At 43.1% G+C, this 24,408-nt stretch overlaps 1 protein-coding gene across 1 annotated transcript; it reads right to left on the bottom strand.

The window, feature by feature from the left end:
- Positions 1-1,298: 1,298 nt before the first annotated feature.
- Positions 1,299-23,773, bottom strand: LOC110126057 (cytochrome P450 2J2-like). The gene is made up of 9 exons (XM_020875503.2): positions 23,475-23,773; positions 17,721-17,883; positions 15,433-15,582; positions 14,877-15,037; positions 13,118-13,294; positions 11,257-11,398; positions 10,717-10,904; positions 7,077-7,215; positions 1,299-2,611 (listed from the first exon to the last, which is right to left on the bottom strand). The coding sequence occupies exons 1-9, from the start codon at positions 23,682-23,684 to the stop codon at positions 2,433-2,435; spliced, it is 1,509 nt and encodes a 502-aa protein (XP_020731162.2). The 5' UTR covers positions 23,685-23,773; the 3' UTR covers positions 1,299-2,432.
- Positions 23,774-24,408: the final 635 nt, after the last annotated feature.

The raw sequence follows: 24,408 nt of genomic DNA, 5'->3' as shown, positions 1-24,408 counted from the left end.
AGTAAACATGATTCTAGTAAATCATGGAAAATGCACAGCAGAGCATGAATGGACCTTGGAGATGATTCAACAGAGTTCATTGAACAGTTGAGACTGAGCAGATAAGGGAAAGTATTTTGGCCAATTTTCAGTCTCCTATGAGGATGATCTGACTGCAGAAAAACAGAGTGGATGACAAGGTCTCAGATACTCAGGAAGTTAAAGGTCTGGTTTGATTGGTTTCATTTCAGAAATGTCATTTAAGGTGTTTTTATAGAGATGAAACTTTTCAAAAGGATTACAAAGGAAGTGCACTCTGGTGGGCAGCTGGGGTTCTCATTTTCTACTCCAGAGCAAATCATCTCCCGGCCCTTCAGGTCATGCAACCATTTCTCCCAGACTTACTCTTGACTCTGACAGACTCAGGCTAGCTCCAGCCAGACTCTCTCACTCCCTCTCTCTTGCCTTCTCTTCCTGATTCCCTTTCTAATGGTGTCATGATTTAGCTTTTCTCTAAATTCCAAGCAACAGGGATGAAAAGGCCCATGTTCTCAAGTGCCATTTTGTTCTGAGATATTTAAATTTCTTAATTCTAACACGAGAAAAATAAACTACAAGGTTTAGTCCAGTTTACCAGGTTTGCTGGTTTGTCTGCATAGGGATTGGCATCAAAACCCCATGGACTCTCAGTGGCACCTGGCCTTTCCATTGATGTTATTTTCTCCCCTCAGTGACCACACACAGGAGGGCTAACAGGATGATGGCATTTCTGTTTCCTTCTATACTATACTTTACCAGAGCTCATCAGTTGTGTTTAGGCTGGGAATATTTGTCAGTCAAAAGCTGACAATCAATATATAAGAAAAGATCACAACTACCATGTTGTTAAGGGGGTGGGAATAAATGCATGAGAGGATTTAAGTTAAGGAGGCACAATATAATTGCAAAATATTTCCACATTTGTTTCTCCATAAATTGATTTCCATGTTTGGTTATATGTAGTGATGTCCTTCTTGGCTCTGGTTTCCAAAGCCAAGGCAGTGTATTCTTAGGTAAACCAGAGAAACTGCTTCTCCATAGAAACCTGCCTATAAATCAAGGCTCTCCCTGCCCTACTGATTTTCCAGGGGCCAGTCTGAGGCAGAAGCAGGATAAGTTTGCCCAGTGCTACCAAGTGTGAGGGCCTTTCTGATTCACCTCCGTGGCTGCCCCAGGGCCCAACTTGAAATTCGTATCCATCATTTGGCACCTCTTTGACCCAGGGCATCTCAACAGGCCAGAAGCAAATTTCCCTCTCAGGAAGGGCACAGAAAAGCAGATCATGATTATAACTTTTATGATATGCTTTACAATTTACAAACCACTTAAAGTCCATTATTTTCCCTGATCTATTTTTTTAATTGGAGCAAAATTGCTTTACAATGTCATGTTGGTTTCTGCTATACCACAGTGTGAATCAGACATAAACACACACACACACACACACGCACACACACACAGATATATACAGCTTCCCTGGTTGCTCAGATGGTAAAGAACCTGCCTGAAATGTAGGAGGCCTGGGTTTGATCCCTGGGTCAGGAAGATCCCCTGAAGAATGGAATGGCTACCCACTCCAGTATTCTTGCCCAGGAAGTCCCACGGATATACATACATCCACTCCCTCTTGAGCTTCAATCCTCCCACCCCATTCCACCCCTCTAGGTGGTCACAGAACACCAGCTGAGCTCCCTGTGTTATACAGCATCTTCCCAATATCTATTTTTCACATGGTCGTGTATATATGGCAATGCTACTTCCTCAATTAGTTCTACCCTCTCTTTCCCCTCCTTTCTCCATAAGTCTCCTCCTTACTCCTCTGATCTTAATAGCAGTTTTTTGTTTAGCTAAGGAATTGTTGTCCACTTCAAATTTCCTAGTTGTTGTTATTCGTTGTTCAGTCACTCAGTTGTGTCTGACTCTTTGAGACCCCATGGATTGCAGCACGCCAGACTTCCCTGTCCCTTACCATCTCCCAGAGTTTGCCCAAGTTCATGTCCATTGAATCAGTGATGCCATCCAACCATCTCATCCTCTGTCGCCCTCTTCTCCTCCTGCTCTGACTCTTTCCCAGCATCAGGGTTTTTTCCAATGACCAATTAATCAGTCGTTGGCATCAGGTGGCCAGAGTACTGGAGCTTCTGTTTCAGCATCAGTCCTTCCAAAGAGTACTCAAGATTGATTAAATCTCCTAGATGAAATGGCAAATCACTCACAAAGTAACTGATTTCCTAAGGCTCCACTGAAGATGACAAAGCTGGGGTTTGGATCCAGTTCCTTCTGAGTCCAGCTCCTGTGACCTGTCCTAGAGGCACTGGATGCTGCTCCCTCACTTCTGAGCAGGCGCCCTGCCTTGGGGGGACACGCCCATTCTTCCTTCTTTCCTCCCCCTCTCTCTCCCCCTCCCGACAACTTCACACCCTAGGAATAGCACAGAGGCGGTGGCTGACTGGGGAGAGGGTCATGCTCATTCTGAACTTCAGGCTCAGCTTCTCATTCTCTGGAGGCCTGAAAGTAAATTTTTGCAGAAGTGAAGTAAGGAAAATAAACAATTCAGTCCTGGCCAGCTGTTCTCCAAGGCACATCCGCTTTCCTAAAAGACAAAAATATGAGATGAGTTACCTCCTCAGATGGTATCTGTGCCCTGAAAGGATGGAAATCTCACACCACATCTTGTAAAACCTGAGCAAGGTGAGGGCCTGCCTGGTCCTGGGGCTTTATGCACTGTTTATTTGATCATAACCACCTGGTGTATCCTAAGTCCAGGGAGCTCATTCCGCAATCACACACTCCAGTGCCTTCAGGGGTCAGACTGGTGAGGCACAGGATGAAGGTACAGGGTGTGGATGAAACAAGTGAGGGGTTGGGTCGACCTACAAATGTTGTCAAGTCAAAAGTCTTTCAAAAATCCATTAGCAAATGATAAGGAAAAAAGCAGACAAAAAGCAAAATTTTGCATTTTTTTTTTTCAATTTTCAAAAAAAGACTGATGAAAAGTATAAGCAAATGAATGTCAAAGTTTCTCAAGCAGGAGGCACCTTCTCCCTCTGGCAGGTTTCCTGCCTTAATAACTGGGAATCTCACACCATAGGACCCCACCCCCACTGCCCATAGGACAAAAGTAAGACTCCGTCTCATCCCACCTGTGTTCATCTGCTCCAGGCTTCCCTCACCCACGCCTCTCCCTTCATGATGTTTTCCTCCCTGAGTTGGGCTACAACACCCCAAACAGGGCTCTACCACCATCTCTCTTGTGAGTGTTTTAATAACTTACTTTCTCCCTAAGTAATGCATGTTTACTGCAAAAATGAAGAAAATGTGTGAAAAATAGAAATAAAAGATGTCTGTAATCCTATAATTCAGACAAAACCCTTGTTAACATTTTGACATATTGCCTAGCTGTCTTTGAAAAGATTCTGCTGTTCACCCTCACTGGCATTACTCTCTGTAGTTAATTCTGGTGCTGCTTTTTCGTGTTTCCTCAAGTAATGAAGTATTCTTGGAAAGCAGTAATGTAGCATGCTTCAGATTGTGTCCTCTGCCTGAAACCACTTGTTGAGGAAATAAAATTAGAGAGTAGCTGCAAAAGTGTTTAATAAATCAAAATATGCTTCAGAATTATGCCATTTTATATAATTCTGTTTCTATGTTTCCCATCAGAACATGTCTAAATATTTCTGTTCCTCTCATTCTGATTTCTTTATCCATCACTAATGAAACAGTGAAGAAATTGGTTCAAATGATACCAAATCAGTTGTATTGTAAATACCTAAGATTTTCCTAGAAGAATCCAGATATTGTGACAAAATTGGACCCACAGAGTGAGGAACCAGAGTTACAGTACTGGTTCCATCAGTACCCAGCTCCGGGCTATGAGTAAATCGTTTATTCTCACCGACATAAACAATTCTCACTTGTCAAACTTGTGAAGTAATCTTTCTCCTAACCACAGTATGTGGCTGGGAAAGGATACCAATAAGATAGGAGACATGATTTATAAATCATGAAAAGTAGGGCTACTTTACTTCAAGTCTTCATCCTGGACTACGGGAAACATAGATCTTCTCCTTGGTGCTTCCACCAGCTGGCCATCACTAACCAGGCCAATTGCCTCACTAGGAATGAGAGAACTGGCCTAGGGCTTTTGAAAAAAGATCTTTCTAATCTTATCTCCTATGATCCAGTTATTTCTTTTTTGAAAATGAGGATTCAGTCTCTTGCTTTTCAAGAAGTTGTTTGCTGTTTTGTTGGATCAAAGGGGAAAACCTTACATGAAGAAAATACAAGTTTGCAATAATAGTTTTGGCATCCGCCCTGACTGTGCATGCATCCTAATTCCACACCTGACCATCTTTCCAAGAGAAGGCATTTCCCATGCCTTCAAGGAAGCTTTCTTTACAAAGTGCTGGATCAAGAATGAGGGAAAGCAACAGTGCCCCGAAGACGGGAGTGTGGTGGGAAAAAACCTGACGCTGTGTTGACTTTTTGACTCAGTGCATTTTTCAGGTTTCTATATCCTGTTGTGTTCGGCCAGCCCTCATTCTGTAATAGCTGAGAGTATCCCCCAAATGCTTGCCTATTTCTGGATTTGACTTTTAGGCAGAAAGACAGCTTGTGGGAACTCTTCATTGCAACACCGGCTCCAAGTTCCACCCTCTCCCTATAACCCCATTATTTGCAATGTGATTTCATAGCCCTTTCCCCAAAATTGTGCCGTTTCCCCTTTCCTTTGATCTGGGGCTATAACCTGCATGGGCACCAGAAGGCAGTGGGGGTGATGGTCTCCAGTTCCCAGCGGGGCCTTTTGGAGGCACTGTGTGTGCTTCTGTTCTCCCACCTGTGGTCAGATCTTCCACAAGTACACCAACTGGGCTAACCTGCTGGAGGAAAAAACCTGGAAAAAGCCCTGTTGTCCCAGCCGGGGTCATCTTAGATCAGCCTTCAGCCAGCTGATCTCCCAAACAGGCAAAAAAGCCTAGCTAAGATCAATCGAGCTCCCAAGCTCAATTGTAGACTTGGGAGCAATAATACATATTACTTTAAGTAACTGAGTTCTTGACTTTGTTATGTAGTAATATAATGATCAATACATATAAATATGAACTCAGTGAATCTTAAAACGGAAGTTACTTTAGGAATATAAGTAACGTTCTAATTGTGTTAGCAAGAGCACTAGATTAGAACTTAAATATAACCAACAAGGACCTACGGTATAGCACAGGGAACTACACTCAATATTTTGTAATAACCAGTAAGGGGAAAAAAAGGTATAAATGTATGTACAATGGAACCACTTTGCTGTACACTTGAAACTAATACAATATTGTAAATCAACTATACATCAATAAAAATTTAAAAAGAAATCAGAAACTTGAGTCTTTTGCCCTTTTCTGCCAATTCCTTGGGCAGATGACCTTGGATGAGAAACAGCTTTCCCTGAATCCTAATTTCCTTACATTGAGATACTGATCCCTTTATGTTTAACTGCTAATAACTGGGTTTTCGTAAGTAGTAAGTAAAACAATTTGCTTGCCAATGAAATCTATAATTAGAAGGGTGTGGTACAACTTTGAATAAACACAACAATAACAACAAAACCAGTGAGGTGAGAATAATTCTATACTTAAATAAAGCATCTGCAGCTTTGTACTATAATAGGAAATCGGAAGCTCTTGCAGACAGGAAGACGGTTTTCCCACATCTCATGTCTGCTTTCATGTTAGAAAGTGACTTGTCAAAGTGAGCAATAGTGGCATAGAATGAGAGTAAGAAAGATATAGAAGATCTAACCAGAACCAGTCTAGATACACGCAGGACAAGTCCTACAGCAGGAAACCTGGGCTCTGCATCACGTCTATGTGGGTTCAAATTCCAGTCCCTCCCTTATTGTGCCTTTGCGTCATGATAAGTAAAATTATACTGTTGCAGATAATCAATCTATATTTACTTTAAATTAATGATTAGAAAACTACTATGAATTTCAGAATGTTAACTCACTAGCATTTAGTTACTTTTTAAAGAAGACACTGCTAGGAAGAGCACAGGCTTCAGTATTTGATAAACATGTTCAACACTGAGTTCTAGCTCTGCTTCTATGAGCTTTATTACTGTAGATACCACAGTTGGCCCTTCTAAGCTTCAGTTTCCTTCCTTATCCCCAAAGTGGTGATAGGAATTTGAACCATGTAAGATTATACTACAACATGTGGTCCATGAGAGTTGCATTGTTTTTTCCCCCTTACCTAGTCATCGTCATATCCTCCAGGCTGAATGTTTGACACAAAATAGGCGCTCAGGAAACATTTATAGAATTAAGGATTTGGGAAATTATTTGAAACGATTTCAGCAGCATACTTAACTTGTTATCTGGTATATATGGAGAATTTTGTTACTCATTTCACATTGTTATGAGTTAAAACACCCTTTTCTAACAGGCAGGCTGGGAAACATGAAAGAAAGTTTTCTCTACATTCTCTTTTGTACATTTCAAGTTGTGCACCATGTAAATGTATTAACTAGATTTTTAAAGGGTTATTAGAATTTTAAAAGTCAAAGGGACCTCATCAGAAAATGGATAGAGTAGAACCTCATCTACTTAAGTCCATGGCACCTAGAGTCACTTGTGATACCCATAACGATAAGGAAGCAGCCCCTTTACTGGAACCTCCTCCACCCCTTTCTTAGGAAATAGCTTTATTTTTATGTGAGTGGGCAGCCCTGAAAGGATTATGGAACACTTGTAGCTCTATGAAGATGGTGAGGTTCCAACCTTCTTTGTGGGTAACAGGCAGAGGCTAAGCTTCTGTCTCCAGTGTTCTGGGGACAGAACAACTTGATGCTGAAATCTCCAAGTCAAGCCAGGGCTTAGGAAGTAAGGGCATGAGTCCTGGTGATGCTCCACCCAGGGAATCCTAAGATGCAACCATAGCAAGAGTGAGCCACGCTGGGCAGGGCGATCTAGAGACATTCCAACTAAAGCAAAGCCTCACAAGGAGAAGAGTAGAGAAGGGTAAAGAGAGAGACTCTGGGTTCCCGCACTCCTGTTTTTTGCTACTCACCTATTGAAAAAGGCAGAAAGGATTCCCTTTTCTTAAACTGTCCATTCTCCAGAAAATGCTCTGGATTGAAGGTGTCAGGGGTGGCCCACTCTGCAGGGTCCCTGTGCAGAGCAGTCAGGTTGGTCGTGACCACGGTGCCCTGGAGAAGGCAGAAAAGACTTGTGCAAGACACTACACACACAACATACGTGTGCAATGGGGCAGCAGCCCCCCAGGCTCCTACATTAATGTTGATAGCACCCCAAATTCCCTCAAATTCCCCAACCAAGTAACTTCAGAGTGCAATCCCTACGACTCAGCTCTTTGCCATGAGTCAGCTTAAAACTGTGGACTGGAATTGTCTGTTGGGAATTTGATCAGGGAGGTTGACTACTCTTAGTGCAGAATGTATCTCTGCAGGGACGTGTCAGTGTTGAACTTGGGAGGGAACACATATGAATCAATGAACATGTATGCAACATGTATGAATCATGTGACAGTGGGCAGGCAGTTCTGGATCAAAAAACCCAGCTGCTCAGTGAAGTGGTAACTATGGCAGTTTGTATAACAAAAAGATGTCTCATTTGTCTAAGTTTCTCCCTCCATTCTCTTCCCTCCATTATCTAGCACATTCCACAGAAGGTTCAATGATAGAATCAGGTCACCCAGTGGAAGGGACCACTATCCTTTTTAGTACACAGCAAGAAACCCAGGAGTCCTCCTTTTCCTCATTTTGCCTTCATCCAGTCCTTCGGGCAGGCTGGTCAATTTTACGTGAAATTTCTCTTGATTCTGTCACCTGCATTATGCCCCCCACTGCCTGGTCCAAGGACAACCTTGGGTGTCCACACATTCCTACAGTTGCTCTGACTACAACTCTATATCCCCTCTTCCCCTTCACTGTTCTCAACACAATGAAAGCAGAGTTAACTTTGGATGTGATTTAATCATGTTAGTCCTTTCCACCCACCACACCTGGCACTTGACAGATAGCCTTCAAGAGCTCCCATCACTCTTAGATTAAGGACACATCACCTGCCCCTGTTTGAGCCACCATCCTTCTACCTGCGCTCCCACTACATCAAGCCTCTTTCAATTTCTCAATCTGTCATTTGTCCCCACTCCTTTCCATGCTGTTTTGCATGGCAGCCTCAGGGTATCTTCATGCCACTGAGTACGTGCTGGAGTTACCAGTGTGTTCGTCCCTGCTGTGAGCCACAGCTGCCCCCCGCCTTTACAGGAGACCCTCCAATACTAGCAGGTAGGTCTGGTCCAGCCTCTTACGAGGTCACTGCTTCTTCCCCCAGGGTCCTGGTGTGCACACCACCTTGTGTGTGCCCTCCAAGAGTGGAGCTTCTGTTACCCCCAGTCCTGTGGAATGCCAGTAATCAAACCCTGCTGGTCTTCAAAGCTAGATTCTGTGGGGGCACATCCTCCTGTTGTCAGACCCCCAGGCTGGGGCACTTGACATGGGGCTCAGGACTTCCACTTCTGTGGCAGAATTTCTGTGATGTAATTGTCTTACTGCTTGCACACTGCCCACCCAGTGAGTATGGGACTTGACTTTATCCCAGTTGCGCCACTCCTGCCATCTTGCTGTGGCTTCTACATCTTTGGATGTAGGGTATCTTTTTTTGGTAGGTTTCCTTTTTTTTTCTTTTGGTCAATGGTTGTTCAGAAGATATTTGTGGTTTTTGTGTTTGCATAAGAAGGTTAAGTTCAAGCCCTTCTACTCCACCATCATGAGCTAATCAACCAGGACCTGGCTTTCTGTGACCTAAGTTTTATCCAATTTGAGGAGCATTCTCATTACGTATCCTTCAGCAAGTACCTGCCTTTCCTCAGCACCCAATGCCCCATCTTCTTTTCCTCTGCATTTAGTCTAGTATCACTTTCTGATAGAGGGTTGCATGCGGAGGCCTGGAAGCCAGCGCTTCAGAACTCCTCAGCTTGGGGCTATGTGGGGAAGCACTGCACATGCCATCCCTCAGGGTAACTATTCGAGCTGCTATTAAAAATCGGTTTTACTTGGCTCCCTGGGCCTGCAGAATACTACATCAGAAAAGAAAACTTGTTATAACCAGTTTATTGACTTAGAATGGTTATCGGGAGCTAAATTAATTGCTATGAATATACAAAGATATCCTGTGAAGTCATTTAGACTTCAGATTTCACCCACAAAATGGTCAGTCAGCAAGAAAATGGTAAACACAATCATTGCAGGAATAGCTGCTTTTCCCAGCTCTGCAGGATGGGGACAAAGGGGAATGCAGTGGGGAAGTTCCTACTGTTCTGCCTTGATATTAGCCCCAGGCTCCACACACAGAGAAACTCAGACAAACTTCAGTGGATCCACAGAGATGGACCAAGGGGTGAGAAAGGAAAGAACTGTGAATGTGCAGGATGCAGAGAGGGCACTCGGAGGCACAGGAGAGCTGTCTGCTGAGATCCTAAGAGTGGTGGGCAGAATGAGAGCAGAATTGTCTTTGTGAGGACAGGGCCCCACAGAGAACAATTACAGGGAGTCTTTTTTAAAGGCAAAATAAAGTAACCCGTGAGGAGAGAGCTTTGTGTAGAACAGAAAAAGATGAGCCTGGGAATCAGAAAAACTCTGTTTCTGGAACCCAGCTGTGGTCATTTTGCAGTTGAGAACTCTTTAAAAGACTAGTAACTCTCTCAGCCTGAAGTTCAAATTTGTAAAATGAGGATAACAAAATTATTCTGAGGACTGATAAAGATATTTTGAGAGACCCCAAACAGTCAATGGCACATAGAGCATGTATGTTAGTTGCTCAGTTGTGTCCAACTCTTTGCAACCCCCATGGACTGTAGCCTGCCAGGCTCCTCTCTCCATGGAATTCTCCAGGCAAGAATACTGGAGTCAGCTGTCATTCCCTTCTCCAGGGGATCTTCCCGACCCAGGGATCAAACCCGGGTCTCGGGCATTGCAGGCAGATTCTTTACAGTCTGAGCTACCAGGGAAGACCAGTGGCACATAATCACTGCTTAAAAAGCACTGGGTCCTTTCTCTCCTTTTCTGATATTTAGTGCTGCATGGACTTGGATTGTTTTCCCCCGTGAAGAAGTCCCATCAAGGGGGTGTACATCAAAGCTGGAAAAATACTTTTGGGGATATTATGCTAGAAACATCACTTTAATGTGATTTTGGTTCAGATGGTCTCAAATATTTATTCATATTTCAATATTCTAAACCACCAGGATTGTGAAGCAGAATTTTCCAACATAAGTGTGGCAGGTTCCTATCCTGTGAAAAGCTCTCCCATGGCAAAGAAAAGGACCTCATGGCAAAGTCTGACTGAGAATTGCTGCCTGCAGTTTCCCCACAAGAATTAACAATGCACATCATGTATTAAAACACTGAGACATCTCAAATTTAAAACAGCAAGTCTTTGCCTAAATATGTTTGACCTAGGAATCCCCTTATTTTCCCACAACACCTATTAACGTTTTCTTGAACTAACGTTCTAAAAACCCCACAGGAAGAAAAAATTCTATTACATCAGCAATAATATTAATATCTCTCTCTCCCTATTTAAGTGCTTTCCTAAGACAAGAAAACATGTCACATTTCCCAATGAGATTCCAACCATTTACAAATATGAGCTTGGAGACCTGAGGCTATGAGGGAGGCCCTAATTACCTTGGGCAGGTGGTATCCGGCCAGGGTGGTGTCCACTGCCAACTCCCGGGGTACGTTCAGAGGGACTATGTTCCCCATTCTCAGCACCTCGTGGATGACAGCGTTGGTGTAGGGCATGGACTCTCGCATGGCCGTGCTTGGTTTCTGAGATTGGCCAAGCACCCTATCAATCTCAGCTTGGACTTTTTCTGGAAAATAAGAGAAGGTTGTATTATTCTAATATTTCACAATTTTTCTTAAGCCTGGTTAAGCTAAGGAATGGAATAACCAGGATAAAAATGGCTATGTTAGGTTATCCAGACTAGCTCTTCAGGGAGGTTACGTGAGTAGGAAGTAGGCCCTGGTGTGAGACAAATCTGGTGGCAAATTCTTGCTCGACAACATTCCTGCTGTGAGTTTCTGAAGCTCTTAGAGTCTCAGGTTCCTCTTCTTAATAGTGAGGATAAATCAAATAGCACCCTTTAGGACTACTGAGATTTACACAAACTAATTTAGGGAAGTATTCTGACCTGACCCAGGCCTACCCCCTGATGTGCTCACCTTGGATTTCAGGGTACAAGACCATGTAGAGCAGACCCCAGCGCAAGGTGGTTGAAGTTGTCTCTGTTCCAGTGAAGAAGAGGTCCAGGGTATTGTAGATAAGATTTTCTTCATGGAAACATGAAGCAGCATTGTCCTTATGCTAGAAAGCACAGTGATTATTGGTTTATTGAGACTGTTCTTAGTTGCCACAACACAGAGGGCTTCATTCTAGACAAAACATGGGAGGAGAGACCACCTCCTCCCCAGGAGAAATGGCTTTCCCTTTGGTCATCTTAGGAGGCAGAGACTTATTACTCCAGTATACTTAGCATCCTCCTGCCCCAAGTGCTAGCTGCCCACTGTCAGCTCTGGTGGATGAAAAATCGAGACAATAAATTTATTTTACTTCCATAACTTGGGAGAATCTATTATTACATTGGAAAAACAGTCTTGAGTTCCAATGTTAGCCACATCATTCACTACCTGTACAACTTGGCCAGGTTACTAAACCTCAAACTTATCAGCCTGTCTATGTTTCACTTTCCTGATTCATAAAATAGAAATAACAACACTCACCCCTGAAAGTTATATTATAAATTATGTGAGTTGAAAGGGCACATAACAAATTTTCAACAAATGTGTGTACTGATACCAGAAGAATAAAATGCACTTCTCTAGCGTACAACAATCCTCACATCGCCCCGGTTAACCTTCTCTCACAGCCTCTCCCCGTGGCCCTCCAGCCTCACACCACCTTCCTCCAGGAGCTGCAGTGTGCCAGTGTTGCCCTGTGTGGGATCCCACTCCCGCACACCTCACAGCAAGTGAAGTCTCCTTCTCTCAGGAGGAATCAGTGCCTCTAGTAACGTTGTAAGAGTAAGGTGAAATAAGAGAGGAGATGGAAAAATGCACCATTCTTTCAACTCCAGGAGAAGGAAGGAACAATCTAATGAGACAAAAATGATAACACTGATGCAGTGATGAGTATTAACCAGTGGGTTCACTATGCTAAATGATATACAACCAATTTGGCCTTTTTCTTGCTTCTCCTATATAATATTGGAAAGTGGATGACATGAGGATGAGGGAAGAAGGCAAATGTCCCTCCACTTGAGGCTTAACTCTGGCCTCTGACTCAGCTTCACTTTTGTGTTCTGCACGAGGGAGCTAAAGAAAGGGGTAGGAGTCTGGGTACTGGCCCAAGTGATAGTGAAACAATGGTTCTTTTTCCTTTTGTGCATAGGTACTTCAGACTCAGGTAGAGGATAGAGATTGAAAAATGAAAAGGCAGTATTTGGGTTTTTCAAAGACCTTAAGTCAATTACTCTTAAATTAATATTTTTATTTCTAATTGTATCATCAATTCTGAGGTCATGATATTTCTAAACTCTATGTCCTTCCCCTGTGGTGGGCTGAAAAATAAGCCACAAAAACGTCCATGTTCTAATCTCTGGAACTGGTGAATGTTTTTTGACAGATGGAACTTTGCAGATATGATGAAGTTAAGGATTTTGACATAGAAAGATTACCCTGGATTATCCCAATGTTTCAATTATAACCACAAGACTCTCTATAAGAGGAGGCAAGAACATAAAGAGACCATATGAGGATGGTGGCAGAGAAGAAGATACATCAATGGCTTGGAAGATGGAGGAAGGGGCCCTGAGTCATGGAGTACAGCAGCCTCTAGGTGCTGGAGGTGATCCAACAGATTCTGCCCTAGAGCCGCTGAAGGAGCCAGGCCTGCCAACACCTTACCTTGATAAATGTGGGCCTGTTTAAGCCCCTAAGTTTGATTTGTTACAGCAGCATAGCAAACCAGAATCCTTTCACTTGTTCTTTAAGAACACTACTCAGGAAAACACTTAGGTTCCCTCACCTTTTCTATTTCCTGGAGATAAGCATCAATGAAGTCTCTTGCTTCAGCAGGATTCCAGTCTCTCTTGTGGTTTTCAATCACATTAGCAACAAACATTTTCAGTTTCTCCCATTTACTAAAGAGTGTTTGCTGGGGACCCGGAAGGAAATTCATTATCCTTGGAAAGACATTGTAGAGCTGATGGAGAAAACAAAACAGTCATGAAGACAAGAGGGTGCCAGTTTTTCATTCTTGAAGACTAAGATACCATAGTATCTTTATATATATTTTCTTTGCTTACACTTAACCCTTTGAGCCACCCTTGATTCATCTTCTCTGTTACAATCCTCTTCTTTTCTCTTGGCAAAGTATTTTAGCACTTCTTCCAAAATATAACCAATTTCAGACCACTTCTCACTACTCCATGTATTTGTCATTCTAGTACAAAGCACCAACATGTCTCACCTGGATGCTGTAAAGACTCCACCATTTTCCTTGATTCTCTCCTTAACTCCCTTCCCAGTCGATTTTCCACTGAGGTGCCAGAGGGACCCTTTAACAGTTTAATAAATCATATCACTGCTTATCCCTCAATACTTCACTGACTTTCCATGACATTTAGACAAGTTCTACGTCCTTCTTCTGATCTGGAGCTCCACATGAGCTGGCCTCTCACCCTCCTGCCCCCTCTTCTGCTATCACTTGCTGCCACCTTACTCTCTCTGTCTTTCCAGTCCAGCCCCATTGGTCTCTGTGATAACCTCAAGGACGATAATGTTTAGTCCTTTGCATTGGCTATTCATACAATCAGACTGGTCTTCCTATGAAATCTGTACAACACTAGCCTTTTACTTCATTCATGTCCACATAAGTGTCACTTACTTGGACCTGTCTTACCTGGTATCCTCTAATTAGCAGCACCCCTGGGACCCTCTTCCTATTCCCTTATATTGTTTTATTATTTTGTTCATGGCAATTGTCTCGTGTGTGTGTGTGTGTGTGTGTGTGTGTGTGTATCTTTGAGTGTGCATAAAACAAGAATATTCATGGCAGCTTTATTCATAATATCCCTCAAATTAGAAATCCCTCTAATTAGAAATGTGTTTATTAATACCCCAAGCCATTATTCAAGAGAATAACAATCAGTGTCACATTCATGAAGTGGAAAACTATGCAGAATAAAATGAGGAACTAACAAATGAGTCAAAGCAATGTGCTGAGGGGGAGTCAGGCACAGAAACACATCTGAGGATCATGGAGGTGTGGAGCTAGGGAGGAACGTGGAGAGGAGAGACTCAAAAGTGATGGCAATACTGTTTTTTAAGGAAAAGAACGTAAGTGCATATGTGTATATCATAAAAAGTTCTGTACTTTAAATGAATGTAAGAAATGTTTTTTATCAACAGTAAATATTTAATGTGTGTGTGTGTTCGTCACTCAGTTGTGTCTGACTCTTTGCGATCCCTTGGACTATATAGGTCTTCAGGTTCTTCTGTCCATGAATTCTCCAGGCAAGAATACTGGAGTGGGTTGCCATTCCCTTCTCCAGGGGATCTTCCCAACCCAGGGATTGAACCTAGGTCTTTCACATTGCAGGTAGATTTTTTTACCATCTCCAGGGACAAAAACACTAAAGTCAACAGAGTGATTGTAAACAAGGTTGTGGTGAAGTCAATTTCAAAGGTTGCATTTTAGCCTAAAACAAAAGGAAGACCATCTCATCTGTATCTGACATTAGCCCAAAGTCTTTATCTAAGAGAGGAAGTGAGAAGAGGCTTACCTGGCACCACACTGATGTCCTCAGATACATGACCTCATCGAACAGCCTCAGCATCTCCTGGAACTGATCATCCTGGTAGTCAAATCGTTCCCCAAAGGTGATGGAGCAAATAATATTGGAAACTGCATTGTTGATTGTGAAGTGAGGGTTGAAAGGCTGTCCTGGAGGCAGAAGAAGAGATGGAGCCTTCAGGTAGGTTTCTATTTTCCAGAGAGTCTACTCTATGTGACATATGACACATCGACTACAGAACCACATCTGAGACTGTGTCCAGAGCCCTCTGTACAGGGTCTGACACACAGCAAGTACTTGGTCAATGTCTGGGAAGTCAAAGTGATGGCCAGGATTTAAAACCAATAATAAGTTTAATACCCAGCTTCTTCTTCTTCTTCATTCTTGACCCCCACGAGGGCAGGTCATGGTTAGCTGCTCACTGTCATTCCCTCAGTGGCCCACACAGTGCCGGGCACAGGACAGGCACATAGGCTCAAACTGAGCGTCTGATTAGTGAATGAATAAACCATAGTCAGTGCAACCTGTCCTAGGACCTGATTACCGTTCTCCTCTCCTATTTCCTGGATGAGGTAGGCAGCCTCCTCCTGAATGAGTTCCTCTAAGCTCTTCTTTCCTAAACCAAAGTTCCTCAGAGTTGTCAGGGCAAATCTCCTTTGTTCTTTCCATACATGGCCATTGGACATGATCAATCCTGGAAAAAGAAAGCTAATGTTAAAAAAAGCCAACAAGACCCATTCAGGATAAGGTACCAGATGGAGGAAAGGAGAAGGGCTTTAAGATGCTTGAAAACTATTCAGAGAAATAATTCCAAAGCAATAGATATAATCACTTGAATTTACTGATTGCCCATCTGATGGACATGTTAGCATTTTTAATGCATTGTGTAATTTAGTGTTCACAGAAACTCTCTGAGGTAGGTACAATCATTACTGCCAAACCAGCCGCCTAACTTTAATGATGAGAAAAATGAGGCATGGGAGATAAAAGTAAACTCTGCAAGGTCACAGAGTGAGTAAGCAGCTGAACAGGCATTCAAATTCAAGTCTGCTCGACTCCAAAGCCTGTCGTTTGATTACTTGTCTCATAAAAATATTTAATTACTGGTTATGCCACATACCAAGTATGAACTAATGGATTAGAAGGAGTCAATACTCATTAGTAGAAAAGATCTTAAATATCTTAAAAAGATAAATGAATCATGCTAGATAACAAACTGTGGACACTGTGCAGAAAGAACTCCACAGGCAAAGGAAAACAATCTGTATGTTGTGTGTAATAGAACTTCAGTGATTTTATAACACAGGAGAGGCCACCATCCTCCCATTTCTTCATTCCAGGGCACTCTTCAACTCCTTCTCATGTCTCCTTCCACACTGTCGCCACCTGAGGGAAATGGCCCTCCCTGCTATTCAATTCAGGATCCTTTTCAACCCCATCCTAATGAGTCAGCAGCATGAGATCCTTTCTTTCTGAAACATTCTCTGCCAGTGGAGCCCAGGACACCACACTCTTCATAATTTTCTGGTAATTCTATGACTTCAGAGAAATTATCATACCTTAGGTTAACTATCTTCTATTAGGTCTGAAGCCTCCTCTCTTTACCCTATCCTCCATTTCTAGGAAATCTCAATTTCTAAAATTTCAAATCACATCTACTGACAGTAAACACGTATTTTCTGCTTCTCAGCTCCAGACACATGTACAATTCTCTGCTTGACTCTCTTGGCTTCACACGCAGCATATTCATGACTAAATTCATGGTTTGCTCTATACAACTCCCTACCCAGGCCAGACAATACCTTGTCCTCCTCCACATCTTCCTTCCTTCTTTACCTACCCACTTGGGTGTCTACCTCAGCACCTCATTCTCCCTCTGTCTAGGTCATCATGTCCTATTGGAGTTGCCTCCTGAGTAGCTTAAACCCATACATCTTCACCACTCTTCTGGTCAAACCTACTGGACTGACATTTCTTTCCACTCCCCTCTTCCAGGCCACCACCTCCTCTAATCTAAAAGTCTACAATAGTCTCTTGCTTCCTTTATCCCATTCTTGACACTGCAGCTTAGAGAAGTCTTTAAAATGTACCATATAAATATGATGATTCCTTCCTCTACTTAAACCATTCAGAACCTCCATTGTTATTAGGATAAAAAGCAACATCCTTAAAAAGAACTTGCATGAACTATTTCTGGCCAAACTCAGAAGCTTCATCTTCATTTAATTATCTCCATTTCATCCCTGTGCTTCCTGCACTGGCCACCTTTCAATTCCTCAGTTCACTGTCCGTCTTCCCAACTTGGAAACTTTTACATTTTATTCCCTCTGCTGCATTGCTTCATCACTTTATTAAATGTCATTTACTTACATAAGTTTTTCCTGAGTCTCAGGACTAGATTTGGTACCCATAATAAGTGAACCCTGCTCTTATCTTCATAACACTGAGGTCTTAAATTATTAGTGTAATTGACACTGTTTTTCTTAATAGTATGTAAGTTATAGAACAATATTTTGTATGTTCTCCTCCCTGTTCTGTCACTGGTACCTAGCACTAGGTACACCTGGCTTTCATGGAGTAAATGGATGTAGAGTTAATAGAGTAAATGTTTCAAAGAGAAACTGGGAACCATCTGAAAAAACATGACTTCTTCCAAATCCCTGACATTAGGGCTGACCCTGCCAGGTTCCCATAGCGGGTGTCTTCAGCAGGGAAATGCGGGGACTCAGCTTCCTAGAGGGGCAGGAACATGATGGGCCTGGTCCTTGGGAGTGTTGGAGACCCTTTCACGGACCATAGGAATATCAAACATACATTGTTCAAGAAACTTACCTTTATTGTTAAAGATACGTATTTCAATAGGCATCAAGGGGCGGTTGGCAAAGTTTTGGTCTTGGTGGACAAGGGCTTCTTTGATTAAGGGCAATCCAGTTATAAGAACAGAAGGAAATGTACCAAAATCCATGCTAAAAATGTTCCCATATTTCATCACAAACTGAAAAACAGAAGAGTCACAGTTGAATATGCATATGTCTCTGAATCCTGGAATGGAGGGTGCATGGGGCTGGTGGGAGGCTTGTATTGAGGGGAGTCTCTGTGTTTGTCTGTCTGTGTACCTTGAGCTGTAGGAAATATGTCTACCTGTTTCCATTTTTCCTGCTCTCAACTAGACTACACTATAGGACATAGACATTCATTATACACACTCATTCATATGCTCAATGTACTTGAATTGGGTGAGCACATGTGTCCTGAGAATAAGGCATAAAGATTAAATAAACAAGGTCTCTAACCTCAAGCGTCTTAGAGTCTAGTGAAAAGAGAGAACTCAGCCCATGTGACTCACCAGAGAAAGGAAGAGATATGTTTAGTGAATTCTGGGGTAGGGAACAGGGACTTCCTAGTAAATCAAACCTACTATACCAGGAGAGAATGTCCCCTTACTCAGCAGGCTGTAGGTGACAGAAGTTTCGTTATAGGGATTATGGAGAGGAGCACATTAGCTGTGGAGACATGTGGAAATCTTAACTCTGTGGTTGACTAGCTGTGAGCACTTAGGAAAGCTACTTCCCTTTTTTATGAGTCTCACCTTCCCAGCTATAAAAGGTAAAAAACTGTTCTTCCCTCAAAGTTTATGTAAGGGGGAATCCCCTGGTGCTTCAGTGGTCAGGACCTCAGGACTCAGGCCTTCACTGCTAAGGACCCAGTTTCGATGCCAGGACAGGGAACAAAAATCCCACAAGCAGCACTGTGTGCTCCCTCCCCTCCAAAGAAGTTTCTGTGAAGAAGAATGAGAAGAGCAATGTGAAAGGCACTTTGTTCCCAGGTCCCTGGCAGACGGCCACTGGAGCCTCTGTGGAAAGAATGGGCTCTGTGTGCAAAGGGATGTGGAAGCCCTTGTTCAAGGGGATAGACAGAATTTTCTTCTGTCTCAGTTTCCAAATGAATAAAATGAGGGCTATTACAAATTCCCATCTTTAGGATTCTGGGGATAGCAACCATAATACAAAGATTAATAAGAAAATTATTTATTTTTGTTGATATATTTGGGAGTGTATTTTAGCAAAAAGATTCTGATAAGGTATTGACAAAGAAATGGAGGGGAAGTGGCTAGAGAGTGGATGAAAGGAGCCCAAGAGGCAATCAAGTCAGACAAGTGATGCCTCATTTATAACCAACAACTGGTTTTTCCTTGAGTTGGTTACTATACATTTTTGAAAAAAGGAGGAGGAGGGTAGATATAGAAATAAGCATTGGCTCTGTGCTAGTTTACCCTGGGATAAACCAATATTCACAAACTTGCTTGGTTCCTATAACAACCGTATAATGTATTCCTAGTTTTCAGAAAATGAGGCACAGAGATTTAGTGCCTAGCTGGGGGGCATAAAGTAGAGCTCTTTCTAAGTCACTCTGTATGTCTCATCCTTAAATGAAGGCAAGGAGAAAGCATATTTTCTCTCTCTTCTGCTGAGGGATGGAACTCCCTAAGGATTAACTGGCCACATTACTTCCCAATTAACTTCCAATAGGACGTGAGTAGTGGTGATGTGTGCATCTTCTGAGTAGCGTCCTTGAAGGAAATTTCCTTCTCACCACCTCCCACTTTCCCCTTCATGTTGAGTGTCATGCAACAAGATAGAAGCACTGAGTATTTGGATAATCTTGTGGAGCAAAGCAGCTTTGCTATCCTGGTCTTCCTGCCTACATCTCAACTTGTGAGAGAGAAATAAATTTCAATATTTTCACACCACTGTATTTTGGGATTTTTTTGTTACAAGCAGCCTAATGTATGGCCTCATAATACATTTATCCTCCATATCTATCACTTCCCGTCCTTAGTCCAATTAGATTTTTTTCTTATTCACATATATGTTCCTATAATAAGCCATATAGTTATGGTAGAGAATGTTTCAGAAATGCGGGAAATAAGGAAGGTTCCCCTTATGCCAAACAAACCATCCAGTTTCTTCACTGCCTTCTCACTTTGTTTAGCTCATGTTACTTTCCCATTTAAAAATCTACTGTCTACTTTACTCCATATAGCCACTTGCCTCACAGTTATTTCAAGTTCAAGCAAATTCATTTCAGCATTCTACAGAGATTATCCCCATGGCTTCTCATTCACAGTGTACCTACCTAATAACACCTCATTTGGTTGCCATAAATTTATACCACACTTTTCATCATATACTCTATTGTACTATGCCTGTCATATGATAAGCACTTCATAAATATCTATTGGATAAATGAAAACCTGAATAAATCTGCCAACTATCTCAAGAAGTGTCAGGCAACATAAGTAGAGACTGGGGGTAGAAGTCAAGTCCTTGTTTGGCCATTATCAATTTTGAATAACTTACGCAAATCACTTGACAGTTTTTAGTCAGTTTCCTCAGCCTTAAAATGGAAACAACACTAGATGAGGTAACAAGCTATATATGCATAGCCTGTAAGCTTTACAGGAAGCACTTAGAGCAGAATACAGAGACGTACTCAAAAACACTACAGATACATTAAAACGGGGTTCTTACAAAATATTTAAGTGACTCACAGAAAGACCAGAAATGAGAAATAGAGAAACAGAGAACAAAGTGAAAAATAGAAAATAAATAATAAAATGGCAGACTTAACTGTTCACACATCAGAAATTGTGCTAAATATAAAGGATCTAAGTTCACCAATAAAAGAGAGATTGGCAGAATGAAAAAAATGACCCACTTATATGTTATATATAAGAACTCATTTCAAATATAATCATGTAAGTAGGTTAAAAATGAAAGACTGGAGAAGCATATGCTATGCAAATACTAATCAAAAGAGAGGTGCTTAGCTATACTGTATCAGGTAAAGTTCAGGCAAAGGAAATCAGGGATAAAGAGGGAGGTTATGTAATAATTAAGAGCCAGTTCACCAAGATGACACAACAATTTTAATGTGTGTGTGCCAAATAAAAGAGACATCAAATACATAAAATAAAACGACCAAAACTAACCAGACTGACCAGACTTAAATGTCCAAGTACAGTTGGAGACCTCAATAAGCCACTCCCAGTAACGGATAGAATTAGTAGATAAGACATCAACCCGGGGACAGAAACACTAAACAATACACTCATTTCTTAAGGTCTGACACATTACAGAATACTCCAAACAATGAGAGCAGAAGACATATTTTTCAAGCATCTGTCATGGGTCATAAAACCAACCTTTACATATTTGTTCAAAGTTGAAATCATATCATTAAATGTCCTCTGACCCTAATGATCTCCAACTGTAAATCATTAACAGGTAAAGAAAACAAGAAAGGTTTCTAATACTTGGAAATTAAACAACATATTTCTCAAAAAAGGTATACATGTTTAGGATCTTATCTTTAAAATTCTATATACTAATCTCATCACTTAGTGCTACCAACTGGGTGTTTCTTCCAGAAAGTGATGAAGCCATCTCCATCTGAGCTTGAGTTTGTAATACATGCTTGTGTTGAAAGTGCTCCAGGCATTTCTAGGGAACTAGAACTATTCTGAGCACCAACTATAAGCTATGTTAACATTGAACATTCCTTTTATTTAATCATCACAACCACCTACCACAGAGCTGTCTGTCAGGAAGGTACCTGTGCTGAGAGGCAAGGAAGCAGCTGCTAATTCTTGAGATAGTGTTGAGTGATGAAGGGAATTTTATGGATTCAGGGTGGCCACAGTTAGGGAGCTCTGATGGAAGAAGACGATAAAGTGGAAAGAGGCTACAAGAAGGGATCCATGTGGCTCCCTAAGGAATATGAACTCTGGGAAGCAGCAGGAAGCACTAAGAAAATCTCGGCAGAGGAATGACATTTTTAAATGAGTACTTTATTGAGAGTGGATTGTAGATGGAGGAGCCTGAAGATGAGGGGCTCTGTCCTTGTGGGGATGGGACCAATGTGGTTGACAAGTGGTGAGGATTTAGGTGGCTCAGACCATAAAGAATCCACCTGCAATGCAGGAGCCGTGGGTTTGATTCCCAGGTTGGGAAGATCCCACAGAGGAGGGACTGCAACCCACTCCGGTACACTTGCCTGGAGAATTCCACAGACAGAGGAGCCTGGCGGGTTACAGTCAGTGGGGTCGCAAAGAGTCAGACGTGACTGAGTGTCTAATACTTTCTTCTTTTCCTCATCATCATTTTACACAAGGGAAACAGAACCTCCCAGGGAAAGTATAGCTTCCCCTCTCTCTTTCTCCACCAAGGATAATAATATTAAAAGGACAAAGTGGGAGATTTCCCTGGTGGCGCAGTGGATGAGAATTCACCTGCCAATTAGGGGACATGGGTTCCATTTCTGGTCTGGGAAAATTCCATATGTCACAAGCAACTAAACATGAGCACTTCAACTACTGAGCCTGCGATCTAGAGCCAGCAAAACGCAACCACTGAAGCTGGTACACCCAAAGTCTATTCTCCACAAGAAAAGTCACCACAATGAGAAGCCCGCACACTGAAACCAACAGTAGTCCCCACTTGGAGCAACTAGAGAAAGCCCTAGCAAAAGCAAGGAAGACCTAGTGCAGCCAAAAATAATGTAAAAAAAAGACAAAATTTTCATACTATAAAAAGAATGTCCAGGTAATATGTAACAAGATCCAACTAAATGACTTAAAATCGTATTGTGTCTGTCACCCTCAAGGCTCCAGTGAAAGAAACAGAAGAGACAAAGGCCACCTGGTCAGTCAAAAACGTTTACTAAGCATGCAGAGCGGGTTCTGAACCATACTCCATCCGAGGATCCCTGAGAGAAGAGAAAATATGCAGGTGACTAAGCTCCTGGCAGCATGTGAAGGCTTCAGATGAGTGCTTGTTGTTACTGAATCCCTAAATGGTGTTGGACACTTTGCAGCCCCATGGACTATAGCCCTCCAGGATCCTCTGTCCTTGGGGTGTCCCAGGCAAGAAAACTGAAGTGGGTTACCATTCCTTCTCCAGGGGATCGTCCAGACCCAGGGATCAGACTGGCATCTCCTGCTTGGCAGGCTGATTCTTACCACTGAACCACCTGAGAAGCTACAGTTCAATAGTTAAACTTTCCCCAACAGCTAGATGGATCGAGATGCATTTTCTGTTTTGTATAATAAACTTGCACCCCAGCCCCAAAGTGTATCTCGTCCAGCACACTCAACAGTGATCAATTAACAATATTTCACACCTAGAAAGCACGGTGAATCATGCCACTTGCTATGGTCAAGAGAGAGGCTCCAAGTGGGTCTACCAGGGTGCCTGCTTTAGCCTCAGAAAAGTGAAACTGTTAGTCGCTCAGTCGTGTCCAACTCCTTGCGACCCCATGGACTATAGCCCGCCAGGCTCCTCTGTTCATGGGCTTCTCCAGACAAGAATACTGGAGTGGGCTGCCACTTCCTTTTCCAGGGGATTTTCCACACCCAGGGATCAAACCTGGGGCTCCTGCACTGCAGGCAGATTGTTTACCGTCCGAGGCACCAGGGAAGCCTCCAGGGGGTCCCCCCTCCCAGTCCTCCCGCCCTCGGTACCCGGAATGGCCCCTGTTCTGCAGGTCAGGGTCGGGACGCGCGCGGGCACCGTCGCTCGCTCCTACCCGCTGAAGCGACAGGTGCGCCTTGTCAAAGTCCAGTTGGAAGAAGTTGCCTATGAAGGGCAGGCGCGGGGGCCCCGGCGGGTAGTTCTTTGGTCGCCGCCTTTTGAGAAAATCAGCTAAGAGGAGAAAGACGACGGCCCCCAGCAAGACAGTGCCAGGACGGAGCGCGGCCCAGAGGGCAGCCGCCAGGGAGCCCAACGCCTCCAACATGGCTGCGCTGGTCCCCCTTCGGCGGTCCGAGTCTGCCCAGGTCCCTGCGCGGCTCTGCAGCCACGCTGCCAGCACCGCCCTCCTTCCCCGCTAGCCGGCGTCCCAGGCCCCGCCTCCCCCGTCCCTCTGTGCGCCTGTCTTTTTCTTTCTCTTCGGTGCTTTCCTGCCCCACCTCCCCCAGGCCCCACCTCTTGCGCACCTCGCCCGCCCCCGCCAAATCTCCGCCGCGTCGCTCCTTGCGTCTGAAATCCGGCCTTCCTCCTGCCCACCAGCTGTCGCCATTGGATTCTGGAAAGAACACACACTTAAGCTAAGCTAAATTAAGTCACTTCAGTCGTGTCCGACTCTGTGCGACCCCACAGACGGCAGCCCACCAGGCTCCGCCGTCCCTGGGACTCTCCAGGCAAGAACACTGGAGCTGGGTCTTGGTAAAGGCCAGGCTTGGAGTATTTTGTTGTTGTTTTGTTGCATTCTCTGAGACCAAGGATGCCCTAAGGTTTTTGGTTTCATTGCATTTCAGAGAGCTCCACAGATACTTGAGCTTTGTGTTTTTCAGTCACCTTCTCACCAAAAGATTGGAGCCCAGCCTCTTGAACTTTGGGAAAAACAACAGCACCTGACGTTTGTTGTGAGCTACTCTGGAACAAGGCACTGAACACTCCTGTTTACAAAGATTGCTTCAGTGACAAAATTATGTAGATGCCTTTATTTGTTCCATCTAGCA

Source organism: Odocoileus virginianus, chromosome 5 (genome assembly GCF_023699985.2).
Source record: "Odocoileus virginianus isolate 20LAN1187 ecotype Illinois chromosome 5, Ovbor_1.2, whole genome shotgun sequence".
Lineage (NCBI taxonomy): Eukaryota > Metazoa > Chordata > Mammalia > Artiodactyla > Cervidae > Odocoileus > Odocoileus virginianus.
The sequence above is the reverse complement of the archived record's forward strand: the minus strand, read 5'-3'. Positions and strand labels throughout refer to the sequence as shown.